This window comes from Xyrauchen texanus, chromosome 13 (assembly GCF_025860055.1).
Source record: "Xyrauchen texanus isolate HMW12.3.18 chromosome 13, RBS_HiC_50CHRs, whole genome shotgun sequence".
NCBI lineage: Eukaryota > Metazoa > Chordata > Actinopteri > Cypriniformes > Catostomidae > Xyrauchen > Xyrauchen texanus.
This window is the reverse complement of record NC_068288.1, coordinates 15,310,919-15,327,852: the sequence shown is the minus strand read 5'-3', so window position 1 is coordinate 15,327,852 and position 16,934 is coordinate 15,310,919. Positions and strand designations below refer to the sequence as shown.

Genomic DNA, 16,934 nt, shown 5'->3' with positions numbered 1-16,934 from the left:
ATAATTACAGACCGTTTTGAAGCTATCACCTGTGGCTAAAATTTTAGAATCTATTGTCACCGAACAGCTAAAGGAATTTTTAATTAACAATAGTATTTTATCTAGGTTTCAGTCTGGTTTCAGAAAAAATCATAGTACAGTAACTGCTACTATGAAAGTCTTAAATGACATTACCTCGCTCTAGATATTGGAAGGTCATGTGCTGCGATGTTTATTGATTTGACTAAAGCTTTCGATACAGTCAATCATGGTATTCTTTTGTCGCGTTTGCATTGTATCGGTCTTTCTGAAACAGCATTAGGTTGGATCAGGAACTATTTAAAGAATAGGTGTCAAAGAGTGCAAATTAAGGGGTCTCTTTCTGAAAAGCTCACCATTGAATCTGGTGTGCCACAGGGGTCCATTTTGGGTCCCCTATTGTTTACATTATATATTAACAATCTTGGTGATAATCTATCAGGCATAAGTATCCATTTATATGCCGACTGATACTATTATTTATTGTTTTGCATCTTCTATTGATAATTGCATTTTAAAGTTGCAGAAAGCATTTGAATTAGTTCAGTGTAACCTATTTTCTTTAAAATTAGTCCTAAATGATAAGAAAACAAAATACATGGTCTTTTCTAGGAAACATAAGACTGATTCTTCTCCACCACCTATTTACACGTTGCAGGGTAACTCTATAGAACTGGTCTCCTCTTACAAATATCTAGGGTTTGTGTTGGAAGAGGACTTATCATTCAAGTTACATGTTAAACAACTGCTGTCTAAGTTAAGGTTACAGCTGGGGTTTTATTTTCGAATAGTGCATGTTTCTCACAGTCAGCCAAGAGAAAGTTGGTGGAATCTACCTTCTTACCTATCTTAGATTATGGAGATGTTTTTTACAGAAACACTACTAAAGCTCTCTTACAATCAGTAGATTCTGTTTATCACTCTGCTCTAAGATTTATAACTTGCACAAAATATCACACTCATCACTGTGCACTGTATGAAATGGTAGGTTGGCCTTCACTTCACATAAGAAGGTACAAACACTGGCTCATACTTGTATATAAGGCATTAGTCGGCCAGCTTCCTCAATATATGAATAGCTTAATAACTTTTAATATTCAAGGGTATAATCTACGTTCAAGTAGATATATTCTTTTAAATATTCCTTTAATGAAGACAGAGTTTGGAAAAACGGCTTTTATATATAGTGCATCAGCTGCTTGGAATGAGATCCAAAGTTCATTGAAACTTGATGTACTTATTTCTATAAATGAGTTCAAGTTACATTTAAACAAATTATTCAAATCTGTCTGCACTTGCTCTTAACGTTTAATCTTGTTTTATTGTTGTATATGTGTATGTTGTGTAATCTGTTTTATGTAGTTATGTATATTGTGTGTTACTACCTTGGCCAGGGCTCACTTGTAAATGAGATATTTATCTCAATGTGATTATTTCCCTGGTTAAATAAAGATTAAAGAAAAGACTAAACATGTCAAATCCACATTTCTCATTTATTTCCACTGTTCATCTGTCTTAGAACCATTTGTATTTCTGTTTCTCATCTTTATAATGTTCTCTTGCAACCATAATATTTATTGTGAAAGTTGTGATAAATGTACACAGGACTGGAACTGTTTCTCTTCAGGTTTATGCATCTTATACGGCACACATATTTTAGTTTTATTCTTTGGCTTTAGTACAATGATGATGAATTATGAACCTAATATAGCAAACAATATGTTCTCTGTGTAATATCACACCTACTATTGCATTACTGTATACATGAGGATATATTGCTATATATATATATATATATATATATATATATATATATATATATATATATATATTAGGAAGGGGTCCCATGCAAGGGGATCATCATATTTTGGGGTTGCTGGTCCACTGCACTGTTCACACACTTTGGCGGTCAAAGGACAAACATCATCGGACAAACTCATAGTCAGCCAATGGTGACATATATTTAATGTATTCGTTATTAATATGAATTAATTCATTTGAATGTATCCCTAAAGTATTTACTGTGTGTGTCCGGGTTGTGCTAATGAAATGCTTTTTATTTTTTAAACAATTAAAATAATGCAACAGAAGCACATACCATCATCCATTAACGACCTCTGATCTCATATCAGATCTGTTTCAAAGCTATTGTTAAAAATAAATTTCCATAATGACAAAAACGATCAATCAATGAAAGGGATTTTAACTTCTGGAACGGTCCGCGCTACGAGGAGTCGTATTACTCCTACAGTGACACATGTGTACGCTCGTTACTGCAGCAGCTCGTTAACTCATATAAGCAGAACTGGTTGATGTTCAAGTTGTTCTTTTGCATTTAACATTGCTCATTTGACTATAATTTTCATTATAATATGTCAAAATAACTCTCTTTTGGCTCTTTCGTGAATTACTTGAGTGACGTTAGCTAAAGGATTGACAGGAAGTGACCTGTGAACAACATCAGTGCCCATGTGAGATCTATAGGTCAGAACAGAGCTTAAGCCCAAATAAGACACGGTGTGATAATCTGGGACTGGAAACCCTGCTGGTAATTTATCTCACTGGATTAGTGTAATAAATGTTCTGTTTGCAAAAACACCTCAATTGTTTATTCTTTTAAGTTGTAGTAGACAGTTAAAGCTAAAACTGTGCTTACTACGGACAAAGCTATTTAATATAAAACATACAAATATAGTCCTGGAGCACATTAGCGTAAACAGATTTGGTGTGCTGCCCATAATGGAGGGGCTCGAGCACAGAACTGGACATGAGCTCTAAGATCACCCCTCCAGCTCGTCTATATGTGCAGAACCCCACATATATATTCATCCGTTTGAAAACACAGATTCATACTATAAACTGACAATAATGTTATTTGTTACCCTGCCAGGAACAACTCAGGACACCTTTCTCCCATTACACGACATTTCAGGAAGTAAAAAAAAAAAATATGAAACCGCATTTATTTTTTTAAACGCATAATAATATTAATCACAGAAATGAATGCATTAAATTTCCCAGCCCTAATAATTATCCATGATCAGAACTCCAGAGCAGAGCGGATTATGACTGTTACACGGTTACTCACATCCATAATTTCTCAAGCATCATCGATTTGAGATTAAATAACTGATTATGTTAGATGAGTGCAGAGCGTGATGAATGACGATGGGGAAGTACACACTTGTAAAGCTGCTGTCTTAACTGTCTTGTGTTAGCAAGGACATCCTGTATTTTGCCCGAAATGAGCGTGTCTGGACACCCTTTGTTCAGTGGCTATTCAATCGAGGCAGACCCTCTCCCGGCGTGACTTCACACCTGACAAACATCTGATCTTTGTGGACATGTGAAGTGTATAAATGTGGAGAGAGACGGGGAAACCATCTCTAATAACTCTCTTTACAGCTGAATACAGATTTATTAACTTTCACATTCAATGCTTGTGTTAGTCTGGAATATTTACACTGTCGTCTTATTTTATCACCAAATCTTCAATGTCTGATAATATAATAAGTATTGGGAAGACTTTGTTCTGTTTTCAGTCATTCAGTTGATCAACTGTTCTAGGAGTACAATATGTAAAATAATTATAATTCCTCGGGCTGTGGAGACGTTAAAAGACACTTACGTGCTCAAGCTGATGCCCCTGACAAGGCCACGGACCAGGGAGCAGATTTGGCCGGTGAAGTGAGGGAAATTCTGTGAGAATTGCTGAACTTGACAGAAGGAGACAGACCCCGATCAGTTCTGGCCAAATTTCTGAGATCATCGATAAAGATCTCGAGGAAGGCGAGGAGATTTCTTGGAAGAACCACAGCATTTTCTTGTTCCCAGACTTTGTGAATTCGACGAGAGAAATGTGATGGATTCAAGGAATGCAAGAAACACTTACATGAACGGAAGATCGCTTTTGCACTGATGTTCCCGTCCAAATTGAGATTAGATGCTAAGGATGGCCACAAAATATTCACATGTCCCCAGCAAGCAATGTCCTTCATAAAGTCAATGAAGTTATCAAAGTTATTTTGTGGTACTTATGATACCACAAAATTTCGAGGAAACTGAAAGCCTTTTTTGTTTATTTTTGTGCTGGTTCTGCTAGCGGCTGGAGTTTGTTTTATAAATTATCTTTTGTTGTGTAATTCTGTCTCACAAAATGTATGTAGATAAACCGGACTTGAGCGATGGCAACAGTGTTGTGGGGCTTTCGTAGGAGTACATGAACTGTTTGAGTTTAGAGGGATGGCACAGGGATGGTGCTGACTTGCGGGGGTTTAATGCGCATGTTTTTCTATTTGTTTGGTTCGGGGGCAAGTTTGGGGATTGATTGTTGCACTAATGCTTGAATGTGGTCTTTTATAATTTTGTTTTTGGCACACAATCTATTATTCCTATTATGTCAAATGTTAAGATGAGTGGATTGTCTCTCCCCACGTGGAATGTGAATGGGTTGGGCACCTCATAAAAAGAAGGAAGGTTATTTATTTTCTTAAGCGTAAGAAATATGATATTGTGTTTCTTCAAGAAACGCATCTTTACACACAGGAAGCAGGGAGTCATTACATTGATGAATAAACATCTACAATTCAAATGTCTCAAACAGATTAAAGATAAATTAGGAAGAGTCATTATTGTTTTAGCAGAAATTCAGGGGCAAAGGTTGATTTTGGCTAATATTTATGCACATAACGCTGATGATTGGAGCTTTTTTATAGATCTTAAAGTGATGTTGCAAGCTACTGGCACCCCTCATGATATAATATTAGGAGGAGACTTTAATATCTATTGATGGATTCAGTTCTTGATCATAGTGAAGCAAAAGTATGTAAACCCCCTTGAGCAACATTGATGCTTCTCAGGATGTGTAAAATCTTGATCTTACAGATATTTGGAGACTTCTGAACCCATCTGGTAGGGACTATACATTTTTTTCATCAGTCCATAAGATTTACTCTAAAATAGATTTTTTTATATCGAAGTCCCTCATTTCATCTGTTGTTCATTCCTCAATGGGAAACATCTCAGTCTCAGATCACACCCTGGTAAATTTAGAGGTGTCGCCACATACAGAGAAAAGGAAATCATATAGTTGGTGCTTTAAAGTTTCCCTTTTGCAAAATCCAGATTTCCAACAAATGTTAAAGGCTGAAATCAATGTTTATATGGAGACCAACTGGAGCTCAGTATCCTCTGTGGGCGTGGCTTGGGAGGCATTTAAGGAGGTTCTTAGGGTTCGGATCATACAGTACACCTCATTCATCAAAAAAATCCAAAGCACGAGCACTCATGGAGATGGAAGGGAATATTAAAAGTGCCGAGGCAGAGCTGAAGTGCCGAATGTCGTCAGATGGCCTCAGAGGACTGACTCGATTGAAATACAGATATAACACTATTTTGACACGGAAAGTGGACTTTTGGTTATTCAGGGCAAGTCAGTCATACTTTGAGTTGGGGGACAAAGCAGGGAAGCTTTTGGCTAGATATATAAAGTAGAGAGTCTTTTTCTATCATTCCCTCAGTGAAAACTGCTGGTGCTGAAATATTTACCTCATTGATATTAATAATGCTTTTAAAGAATTATATCTTGATCTCTATAGTTCCACATCTTCGTCTATTTATGAGGATATTAGAAACTTTGTGGATCCATTAGAACTCCCTAAACTGACGACTGAACAAAAAATTATCTTAAAATGAATAAAACTAACCCTGGAGGAGTTTGGCGAGGTAATTAAGGCCTTACCTACAGGCAAGGCTCTGGGCCCAGATGGTGTTGCTGCTGAATTTTTTTTAGATCTTATGCTACAGAACTGGCTCCACTTTTATTAGAAGTTTATACGGATTCTTTAAAGAATGGAAAACTAGACCAACCATGACACAAGCCCGGATCAGTCTGATTCTTAAACAGGACAAAGATTGAGTGTAAGAGTTACCGTCCAATTTCCCTGATCCAGCTAGACGTAAAAATATTGTAAAACATTTTGGCTAACTGATTAAGTTATGATATCTCTTCATATAGATCAGGTGGGGTTTATTCGGGGCCGCAGCTCTTCTGATAACATCAGGCGTATCATGTGATCAGTGGTGAATGATCAGACTCCGGTCGCTGCATCTCACTTGATGCTGAGAAGGTGTTTGATATGGTAGAATGGGATTATCTTTTTAAGATTTTGGAAATGTACGGGTTCGGGAATACTTTTATTGGATGGATTAAGTTACTTTATAGACACCCGGTAGCGGCGGTTCAAACAAATGGATTAATTTCTGATTATTTTATTCTGGATAGGGACACCAGCAGGGTTGCCCTCTTACCCCATTGTGGGCAGGTGTGCTTCATTACATTTATCTATGATTGGGAAGGTTAATGTTATTAAAATTAATTATATTCCAAAATTCATCAACCTGCTCCAGTCTCTCCCTGTAGATGTTCAACTCTATTATTTCAAGCAGTTTGATATCAGAGTGAAGTCCTTCATTTGGATTGGGAAACATCCCAGATTACATTTCAGTAAGCTGCATAGGCCGATTGATAAAGGTCGGCTAACCCTTCCCAAGATTATGTTATATTATTGTGCATTTGGACATTTGTCTCATTGGTCGCTTCCCCCTGAGAGAGCCCCTCCCTGATTTTGTGTTGAACAGGAAGTTCTTGCCCCTATTTCACCATTGCAAAACCTTTCTATCAAACTAACCGGAGAAGTTAAATCACACCCGTTATCTCACATTTACACTCGATATGGACAAAAGTGTCCAGAGTGTTTCATTCAGACATTTATTTAAATGTTGCCTCGAGTATATGAACTCAAAATTATGTGTTAATAATTCCCCTTTCTGCTGGTCAGAGTGGATTGTGAGGGGGGTCACTACACTCGGTGACCTGTATGAGAGTGTTGAGATCCTTTGAGAATCTGGTTCAACATTTTAGGATTCTCAGATCTCAGTTTTATATGTATTTACAGCTGTGACACCTGCTCTGTATTATTTTTGGGAGTAGCATACACCCCCCTAAAGCAGCAGATACTCTGGGAGAGGTGATTACTGCTTTTGGGAAAGGTCATGAGGCATCAGTGTGTTACTCCTGATAATTCAGAGTCTGGGGGGCGGAGCTTTAACTTCTATCAAGAGATTATGGGAGAAAGATTTAATCTTGGCATTGGAGGAGGGGGTGTGGGGTAGGATTCTAAAAAACATCAAGTCTGTATCTGGAGATGGAAGAGTGCGTCTGATGCAATTCAAGATTTTACACAGATTCTATTGGACCCCCTCTAGATTATATAGGCTTGGTCAGTTACGCCCACACGCGTAAGACACGCCCACCTGCTGGCGATGCCAATCAGAGGATGGAGACACGGCTCATGTGTTTTGGTGGTGTGTTAAGATCCAAGAATTTGGTTGAAGTTTCACAGTTTTATGTGTGATGTTTTGGTCAATCAAATTTCATTTTGCCCCAGACTGTGTTTTAGGCGATGGGGCAGTCATCAATATAGAGGACATACACATACAAAATTGGGTCCTAACCAGTGTCATGATCGGCAGGCAAATTGCTTTAAGGGGATGGAAGTCAGCTGGTGTGCCCTCATTTCAAGAGTGGTGCATGGAGATGGGGAGGGTGGCAGCTTTCGAGTAAGTGTCATATAGAAGGAATTTGTTTGATGGGAAATGGGGCAACTATTTGGCGTTCTTGGAGAGCTCTCGGGGAGGGGCAGTGGAGATAGAACCATAGTTTTAAATGTGTGATTATATATATATATATACAGTGAGGAAAATAAGTATTTGAACACCCTGCTATTTTGCAAGTTCTCCCACTTAGAAATCATGGAGGGGTCTGAAATTGTCATCGTAGGTGCATGTCCACTGTGAGAGACATAATCAAAAAAAAAATCCAGAAATCACAATGTATGATTTTTTAACTATTTATTTGTATGATACAGCTGCAAATAAGTATTTGAACACCTGAAGAAAATCAATGTTAATATTTGGTACAGTAGCCTTTGTTTGCAATCACAGAGGTCAAACGTTTCCTGTAGTTTTTCACCAGGTTTGCACACACTGCAGGAGGGATTTTGGCCCACTCCTCCACACAGATCTTCTCTAGATCAGTCAGGTTTCTGGGCTGTCGCTGAGAAACATGGAGTTTGAGCTCCCTCCAAAGATTCTCTATTGGGTTTAGGTCTGGAGACTGGCTAGGCCACACCAGAACCTTGATATGCTTCTTACAGAGCCACTCCTTGGTTATCCTGGCTGTGTGCTTCGGGTCATTGTCATGTTGGAAGACCCAGCCTCGACCCATCTTCAATGCTCTAACTGAGGGAAGGAGGTTGTTCCCCAAAATCTCGCAATACATGGCCCCGGTCATCCTCTCCTTAATACAGTGCAGTCGCCCTGTCCCATGTGCAGAAAAACACCCCCAAAGCATGATGCTACCACCCCCATGCTTCACAGTAGGGATGGTGTTCTTGGGATGGTAATCATCATTCTTCTTCCTCCAAACACGGTTAGTGGAATTATGACCAAAACGTTTTATTTTGGTCTCATCTGACCACATGACTTTCTCCCATGACTCCTCTGGATCATCCAAATGGTCATTGGCAAACTTAAGACGGGCCTTGACATGTGCTGGTTTAAGCAGAGGAACCTTCCGTGCCATGCATGATTTCAAACCATGACGTCTTAGTGTATTACCAACAGTAACCTTGGAAACGGTGGTCCCAGCTCTTTTCAGGTCATTGACCAGCTCCTCCCGTGTAGTTCTGGGCTGATTTCTCACCTTTCTTAGGATCATTGAGACCCCACGAGGTGAGATCTTGCATGGAGCCCCAGTCCGAGGGAGATTGACAGTCATGTTTAGCTTCTTCCATTTTCTAATGATTGCTCCAACAGTGGACCTTTTTTCACCAAGCTGCTTGGCAATTTCCCTGTAGCCCTTTCCAGCCTTGTGAAGGTTTACAATTTTGTCTCTAGTGTCTTTGGACAGCTCTTTGGTCTTGGCCATGTTAGTAGTTGGATTCTTACTGATTGTATGGGGTGGACAGGTGTCTTTATGCAGCTAAACAGGTGCATCTAATTTAGGATAATAAATGGAGTGGAGGTGGACATTTTAAAGGCAGACTAACAGGTCTTTGAGGGTCAGAATTCTAGCTGATAGACAGGTGTTCAAATACTTATTTGCAGCTGTATCATACAAATAAATAGTTAAAAAATCATATATTGTGATTTCTGGATTTTTTTTTTGATTATGTCTCTCACAGTGGACATGCACCTACGACGACAATTTCAGACCCTCCATGATTTCCAAGTGGGAGAATTTGCAAAATAGCAGGGTGTTCAAATACTTATTTTCCTCACTGTATATATATATATATATATATATATATTATTTTTTGTTTTTTTTGTTTACTTATATGTGACCACAGAGTTGTTTGTTGGGGGTCAGGGAGGGGTTGGGGATTGGGGAGGGGTAATAGTGGGAGTTAAATGTTGATTCTGTGTATATATGTTTTTCTTTTCTTTGTTATCTGTATGAATCAATACACAATTTTAATAAGAAAAGAAAACTTTACTAACATAATAATAATATAATTATATATCATTATAATAACAATTATAATAATAATAAGTAGACCTCAAGAAATAAAATACAAAATGACGTGACCCCTTTAAGAGTAATTCCTAACTTTGAGCTTTCCCACATAAATCATTTTGGGCACTATTTTATAAAATGTGAAATATCACTGAATTTTTTGTCTTTGAATGATTAGTGGTGATTGAGAAGGACAAGCAGAGGGACAGTTTGCCGCATGGCCATCACCTGCAGCGCATCATTTGACACCTGACACACTCCAGTGCGAAGCATGCGTAATGACATTGCAGTGACATCATCATTTGAAAAGAGCAGAGATATGTCCTATATTTCTCACAACAGCTTAGTTCTATGAGCCTGTCACATGGTAGCACAAACAGTGTGGACAAGAAGACCAAACACAGTACATTTGCAATTACAGTTACTCTAAGGAAATAATTGCACATTTATTATGGCTATGCAACCCAATTAGGGTCACGACCAATAGTTTAAGAAACACTGGAGACAGAGACACTTTCTTACCAGCCACACACTGGGGACTTAATGAGCTCCGACACACCAAAAGACATTGAGCCCATAAAGTCGTTGCGGGTGGTTCTGTCCCAGTCCCACACCTCCACAGCCAGACGCCGGTCCTTATCTGATGCCTTCAGCTTACTGGAACACACACGCACACGCGCACACATGCGCACACATACACACACACACACACATACACACACACGCACGCAGGCACGCACACACACACACACACACACACACACACACACGCGCATGCACGCACACGCGCACACAAACACACACACGCGCACACACGCACAAGCACACAGTATTATATTAGCACTTTCACTCTGGTTCTCCACCAATTGTGGGCCTCAAAAAAGTTTAAAAAATGGATCTTACAGTAATCCTGTTTGAGGGAGTAGATTTAGTATATTGATATTGGACAAAAGATTAGCAAATAAAAGTCAGAAACCTAAAACTATCAGCAATAATAATGTTTGGACTCACAATGCAAAGGACTCATTCCAGATTGGATTCAGGGAGGAACGGATGGTTTTTGTTTTCTGTTTAGTCTCATTTTTAGGGTCTGGAATCAACTTGAGCTTCACATATGGATCAGACAATCCGTTTGGGTCCATGGGAATCATGTTCCTGCCTTCTCCAACTGCAACACAACAAACCAAGTGAGAGATCAAATCAGAACACAGAGAAATAACATGAAGGTATGAAAATGAAAGCTTCCGATAGTACTGAAATGAGTTTATCAGTATCATAAAACAAGACCAAGTGTCAGGATCAGGCTACAAACAACACACTATAGTGTCATAGTCAAAAGAGAAATAAGTAAATGCACATCCGAGTCCATCTCAGCTGAAAACACCACTAAATCATCCACAAGCAAACCAGACATGCAAACGGTCAAAGGTTGTGCATATATTCTCACTAACATGCCTGAACAGCATCACAGAACTAATCAAAACTGAAGACTTGAAATATTTTGCAGTTATATTACTCAAACCAATGAATGAACAACACCATAAAACAGCATAAAATCCACTGAAATGATGAGTGGTCCGCTTTAAGCCACTGGTTCTCAACCTTTTTTGGATGAATGCCCCCTTTGTCATTCCCTGACCCCAGGACGCCCCCCATCCCAATTATGTGACATCATTTGAAAGCTGGGATTTTGTTTTATCAAAAAAGAAAACCCCAAACACAATACTGCTTAATATGCTTGATGCAGCTTTGATGCATGACATCATTTTACAGTTTTGTGATGTAATAATATTTTTCAGCAGGCTTGTGCATCATGAATGTGAGAACAAACTTGAACATTATTTGTATTATATTTCAAATATAAGTGAAATGACCAATAATATTTGCACTGAAATGCTCATTCAACAGTACGGGATTATATTGTGTAGGATGCAGATATTAACACCAGTAAAGTCATTTATGACATCTATGAAACTTGAACACTCAATTTATTCTGACCGTTGTAACTCTCTGTTCATCTGGCTTTTATTCATTCTAATTCAGTCATCTCTAGTTATAACTGTAAACCAAATTTTCATAAAAAAAATATGTTAGCCTATTTTTTAGGATTTAGGCATTTCTATTTCATCTTTAATACATTTAGAATTTTTTCCTTATGAAAATATATATACATACACACTGGCAGCCAAAAGTTAGGAGTAATATACAGACTTCCTGTAGCACTTGCCCTTTCACCCCACACTTCCTGTAGCACTTGCCCTTTCACCCCACATCTTCCTGTAGCACTTTCCCTTTCACCCCACACTTCCTGTAGCACTTGACCTTTCACCCCACACCTCCTGTAGCACTTGACCTTTCACCCCACACCTCCTGTAGCACTTTCCCTTTCACCCCACACTTCCTGTAGCACTTTCCCTTTCACCCCACACTTCCTGTAGCACTTGACCTTTCACCCCACACCTCCTGTAGCACTTGACCTTTCACCCCACACTTCCTGTAGCACTTTCCCTTTCACCCCACACTTCCTGTAGCACTTGACCTTTCACCCCACACCTCCTGTAGCACTTGACCTTTCACCCCACACCTCCTGTAGCACTTGCCCTTTCACCCCACACTTCCTGTAGCTCTTGACCTTTCACCCCACACTTCCTGTAGCTCTTGACCTTTCACCCCACACTTCCTGTAGCACTTGCCCTTTCACCCCACACTTCCTGTAGCACTTGCCTTTTCACCCCACACTTCCTGTAGCTCTTGACCTTTCACCCCACACTTCCTGTAGCACTTGCCCTTTCACCCCACACTTCCTGTAGCACTTGCCCTTTCACCCCACACTTCCTGTAGCACTTTCCCTTTCACCCCACACTTCCTGTAGCACTTTCCCTTTCACCCCACACTTCCTGTAGCACTTGACCTTTCACCCCACACATCCTGTAGCACTTGACCTTTCACCCCACACCTCCTGTAGCACTTGCCCTTTCACCCCACACTTCCTGTAGCTCTTGACCTTTCACCCCACACTTCCTGTAGCTCTTGACCTTTCACCCCACACTTCCTGTAGCACTTGCCCTTTCACCCCACACTTCCTGTAGCACTTGCCCTTTCACCCCACACTTCCTGTAGCTCTTGACCTTTCACCCCACACTTCCTGTAGCACTTGCCCTTTCACCCCACACTTCCTGTAGCACTTGCCCTTTCACCCCACACTTCCTGTAGTACTTGACCTTTCACTCAAACTTCCTGTAGCAATTGACCTTTCACTCAAACTTCCTGTAGCACTTGCCCTTTCACTCAAACTTCCTGTAGCAATTGACCTTTCACCTCACACTTCCTGTAGCAATTGACCTTTCACCGCACACTTCCTGTAGCACTTGCTCTTTCACCCCACACTTCCTGTAGCAACTGACCTTTCACCTCACACTTCCTGTAGCAATTTACCTTTCACCTCACACTTCCTGTAGTACTTGCCCTTTCACCCCACACTTCCTGTAGCAATTGACCTTTCACCTCACACTTCCTGTAGCAATTGACCTTTCACCTCACACTTCCTGTAGCACTTGCCCTTTCACCCCACACTTCCTGTAGCAATTGACCTTTCACCCCACACTTCCTGCAGCACTTGACCTTTCAACCCACACTTCCTGTAGCACTTGACCTTTCACCCCACACTTCCTGTAGCACTTGTCATAGATGTGTCTGTCTTGTCGGGCTCTTCTCACGCACCTTACAGTCCAGCTGATCCCACAAAAGCTCAATGGGGTTCAGATCCGTAACACTCTTTTCCAATTATCTGTTGTCCAATGTCTGTGATTCTTTGCCCACTCAAACCTTTTCTTTTTGTTTTTCTGTTTCAAAAGTGTCTTTGCAGTTCTTCCCATGAGAGTCTTCTCTTTACTGTTGTACATGAAACTGGTGTTGAGCGGGTAGAATTCAATGAAGCTGTCAGCGGAGGACATGTGAGGCGTCTCAAACTAGAGACTCTGATGTTCCTCTTGTTTAGTTGCACATCTTCCACATCTCTTCCTGTCCTTGTTAGAGACAGTTGTGCTTTATCTTTGAAGACTGTAGCTACACCTTTGGATGAAATCTTTTTGGCAATTTCAAGCATTGTATCGCCTTCATTCCTCAAAACAATGATTGACTGACGAGTTTCTAGAGAAAGCTGTTTCTGTTTGGCCATTTGTGACCTCATATTGACCTTCAGACATGTCAGTCTATTGCACACTGTGCCAACTCAAACACAAACACAAAGACAACGTTCAGCTTCATTTAATGACCCAAACTTCTTTCAGCTGTGTTTGATATAAAGTGATTTTCTAGTATCAAATGATCAGTTTATCATGATTACTCGAGGATAAGGTGTTGGAGTGATGCTGCTGTCTAGATTTGATAAAAAATTACTTTTATCTTCATCAAATTAATAGTGATGCTGTTTTAAATCAGTAATGTCCTGACTATACTTTGTGATCAGTTGAATGCCACTTTGGTGAATTAAATACCAATTTACGTACAAACCATGAAAATCTGAACATTATTCCAAACTTTTGGCTGCCAATGTATATTTATACATATATTTTATTTGAGTTTTTAATAGCTTTAACAGTGGTATTGGTAATAAGACCATGGTAAGCACACAGAAGCATGGATGTTCACAACATTTAGTGTTACTATAGTAAATTCAAGGGTGATGATGTGTGAAAGAGTTGTGATTTGTGCATGTCACTGAGTTTTCTCCAGTTCATCTTGTCAATCCTATTTAGAATGTCGTTTAATGTGGTTTTAAACTAGTGTTCAAACTAGAGGTTTGCACCAGAGAATTCTGTGTCGAACAGAAATCAGGAACATCTCGTGCCGTGGTTCGATCAGAGACTTTGAAAGATCGAGACCAGTCTGTGAATAAAAAGGCACCTGCTCTGAGCTCGTGCTGCTCTGTTCATGAAGACTTCTACAGGGCCATACAGGTGCATTAGCGGAGGTGCGGTACCGTCCCCATTGAGAACCCCTGAACTAACCCAACCAGCAACACATTAGAATAAAATGATCTTAAATTTCCAGAGAAGTTTGCTATGCAGGTCTGCACTCAAGAGCAGTAACTTCTGATGACTATGCTTGACATACATGCCTATGATAAAAGATTTTGACTGGCTACAGGACAAAGGCAAATGTGCCCCTCAGGCCATCATTAAACACTCGGAGCACATGTGCATGACATTCTCCCTCGATTAACATGGATGATGACGGGCACGCAGAGCAAATGAGAATTAATAAATAGCTTAAACGCAATAGACCTTAACAAATATAGATATATGTCTTGTATAAAGGACATAAATGTGTGTGTTTCTGCATATGCAATATGTGCAAGTACAGCATGGGGCTTTTTAAATCAGTGAAAGACATACATGAACATACTGTACACACAGTATTATTTCTGTGTTTCCTGTATTGTGACTAGTGATGGGAAGTCTGATTCATTTCCATGAACCGGATTAAAAACAGATCAGCGGTTCCGTTACATCATCACATAATGACATCACTAGAACATAATTCCAACATCCCAGTGTCATGATTTTCACACTCAAACATTTAAATAAAGCCACATGTGAACACATAATGCAGATTGTTATTATAATAATGGTGTTTATTGTCTTCATCGTTTCATTCTGTGATCCTGCATATGGAATACCACTGACTAATATTGATGACATGTTGGGAAAGTTTCCTACATCAAAGTTTTCCACCTAAAGCACCCAATACAGACACTGATGCACAAACACGGCTCGTCCTCGGATCACGCGTGCTCATATCAGCAGCACACACGTCAGACTCCTCGGTAATCTTCGACAGTTCGTGGGACCGGGCACATTCGTGACTTTCGATTCAGCCTGTAGGTTTGATTCTTTAATGTCGAACGGGTTCTTTGGTTCAATAACCGCTCTAGAAACACGTGCCTGTACAAGTCCAACTCAGTGCTCATAATATGGCTACACCAGGGGTGGGCAATTATTTTGGTACAGGGGCCACACAGTCTTGAAGTAATTCATAGGGGGCCACATTGTATCTGCTCCTTTCGAGATAGAAAGTTCTGCATGTATTTGGTCCCGTTTACACACATGATGCGGGTCTCGTCAATGGTTTGACTTTCAGCACACAACTGAATAACACCGGCTGCATGACAACGATGAACGATTACTGCAAGAGTTACATTAACATACAGGTGCGAGGGGACTTTTCTACATTACACCAATAAAAGATACATATTCATCGCTTGATTTGGCTCACGAGTGAATGATGCCGAGATCTTTGTTTATATTTGATCTCATCACTGAGAAGGATTGCATGTGATCTTAGTAGCACCAAACTGGCCAGCAGCCTCAAGAATGGACACGGAGTGTCACTAAGTTTGTTCAAAGGGGAAAGCGAGAGCTCGAAACACTGTAGTGGAATGCATGGTTGCCAGATTGCACAAAATAAGTGTAATATTAGGCAGAATATTCCAGATTTTCCCAAGTATAAATCTCTAATTGGGGGGATTTGCATCTCTTATCTGGAGCCCTGAGCATGTTAAATGCGTGTGGAGGCGTGTTAGATCTCAAAGCAAGAAAAAACACTTTTAGGATAAATGAGCCATGCGGAGGGCCGTAAATTGCCCATGTGTGCTCTACACATACAGAATATATACACATATATACATGAAGTGCATGAGCAACATTTTTACAGACAGGAGTTTTTCACAGGAGTGTTGAAACTGTATTACACATCAATTAAAAACAATTCTCACATCAACAACAAAAATTACAAATTAGGCCTAAGATAAAAAAAATTAGTCTCCATTTAAACCTGGTAAAACTTTTAATGTGTAAATCCAAAATAATTCTCTCTGAAACAGAGTCTGTCTCCACCTCTCCTGAGCTCATGTATGTCCAAAGGCACATGTTTCCAGCTCTCTATAAGGTTCTATAAGGTCATGGGGTTTAGAGGATTATTGGCCATGTATGTGATAACTGGTATCTCACCTGTGATGTGCATTTTGTCTCCGATCACCTCGATCTTGAGGTAAAGACGTCCTCGTCTCTCAGTGTGGTCTGTCCCACAGAGGTTCGGCACATTCATTACACACTGCTTATGGACATTCATATCACAGGCTGTGAACACACATTACCAAAGGGATGAATCCTCTTGTGAAATAGTTGTTAGTATATTTACTATTTAGTATATGAGCTTATAATTAACATCCTTAATTGGCTACATTGACGCTTATTCATGCTACGCTGCATTTTCATTTTAAGCCCTTTAAAATAAGCATACATTGAGCAGCCATGAAGGCCCTGAACACTGACGTGCG

The 16,934-nt window shown here is 39.8% G+C and overlaps 1 protein-coding gene across 2 annotated transcripts in view; it reads right to left on the bottom strand.

Moving 5' to 3' along the window:
* prkcaa (protein kinase C, alpha, a) overlaps positions 1 to 16,934 on the bottom strand; it is a 117,657-nt gene that overhangs the window by 32,104 nt on the left and 68,619 nt on the right. For both annotated transcript variants that reach the window (XM_052140957.1, XM_052140958.1), the window contains exons 5-7: positions 16,606 to 16,734; positions 10,607 to 10,763; positions 10,118 to 10,252 (exon numbers count right to left, since the gene is read on the bottom strand). In XM_052140957.1, the coding sequence (XP_051996917.1) occupies positions 10,118 to 10,252; positions 10,607 to 10,763; positions 16,606 to 16,734 (421 nt within the window). The remainder of the gene's footprint in view (positions 1 to 10,117; positions 10,253 to 10,606; positions 10,764 to 16,605; positions 16,735 to 16,934) is intronic.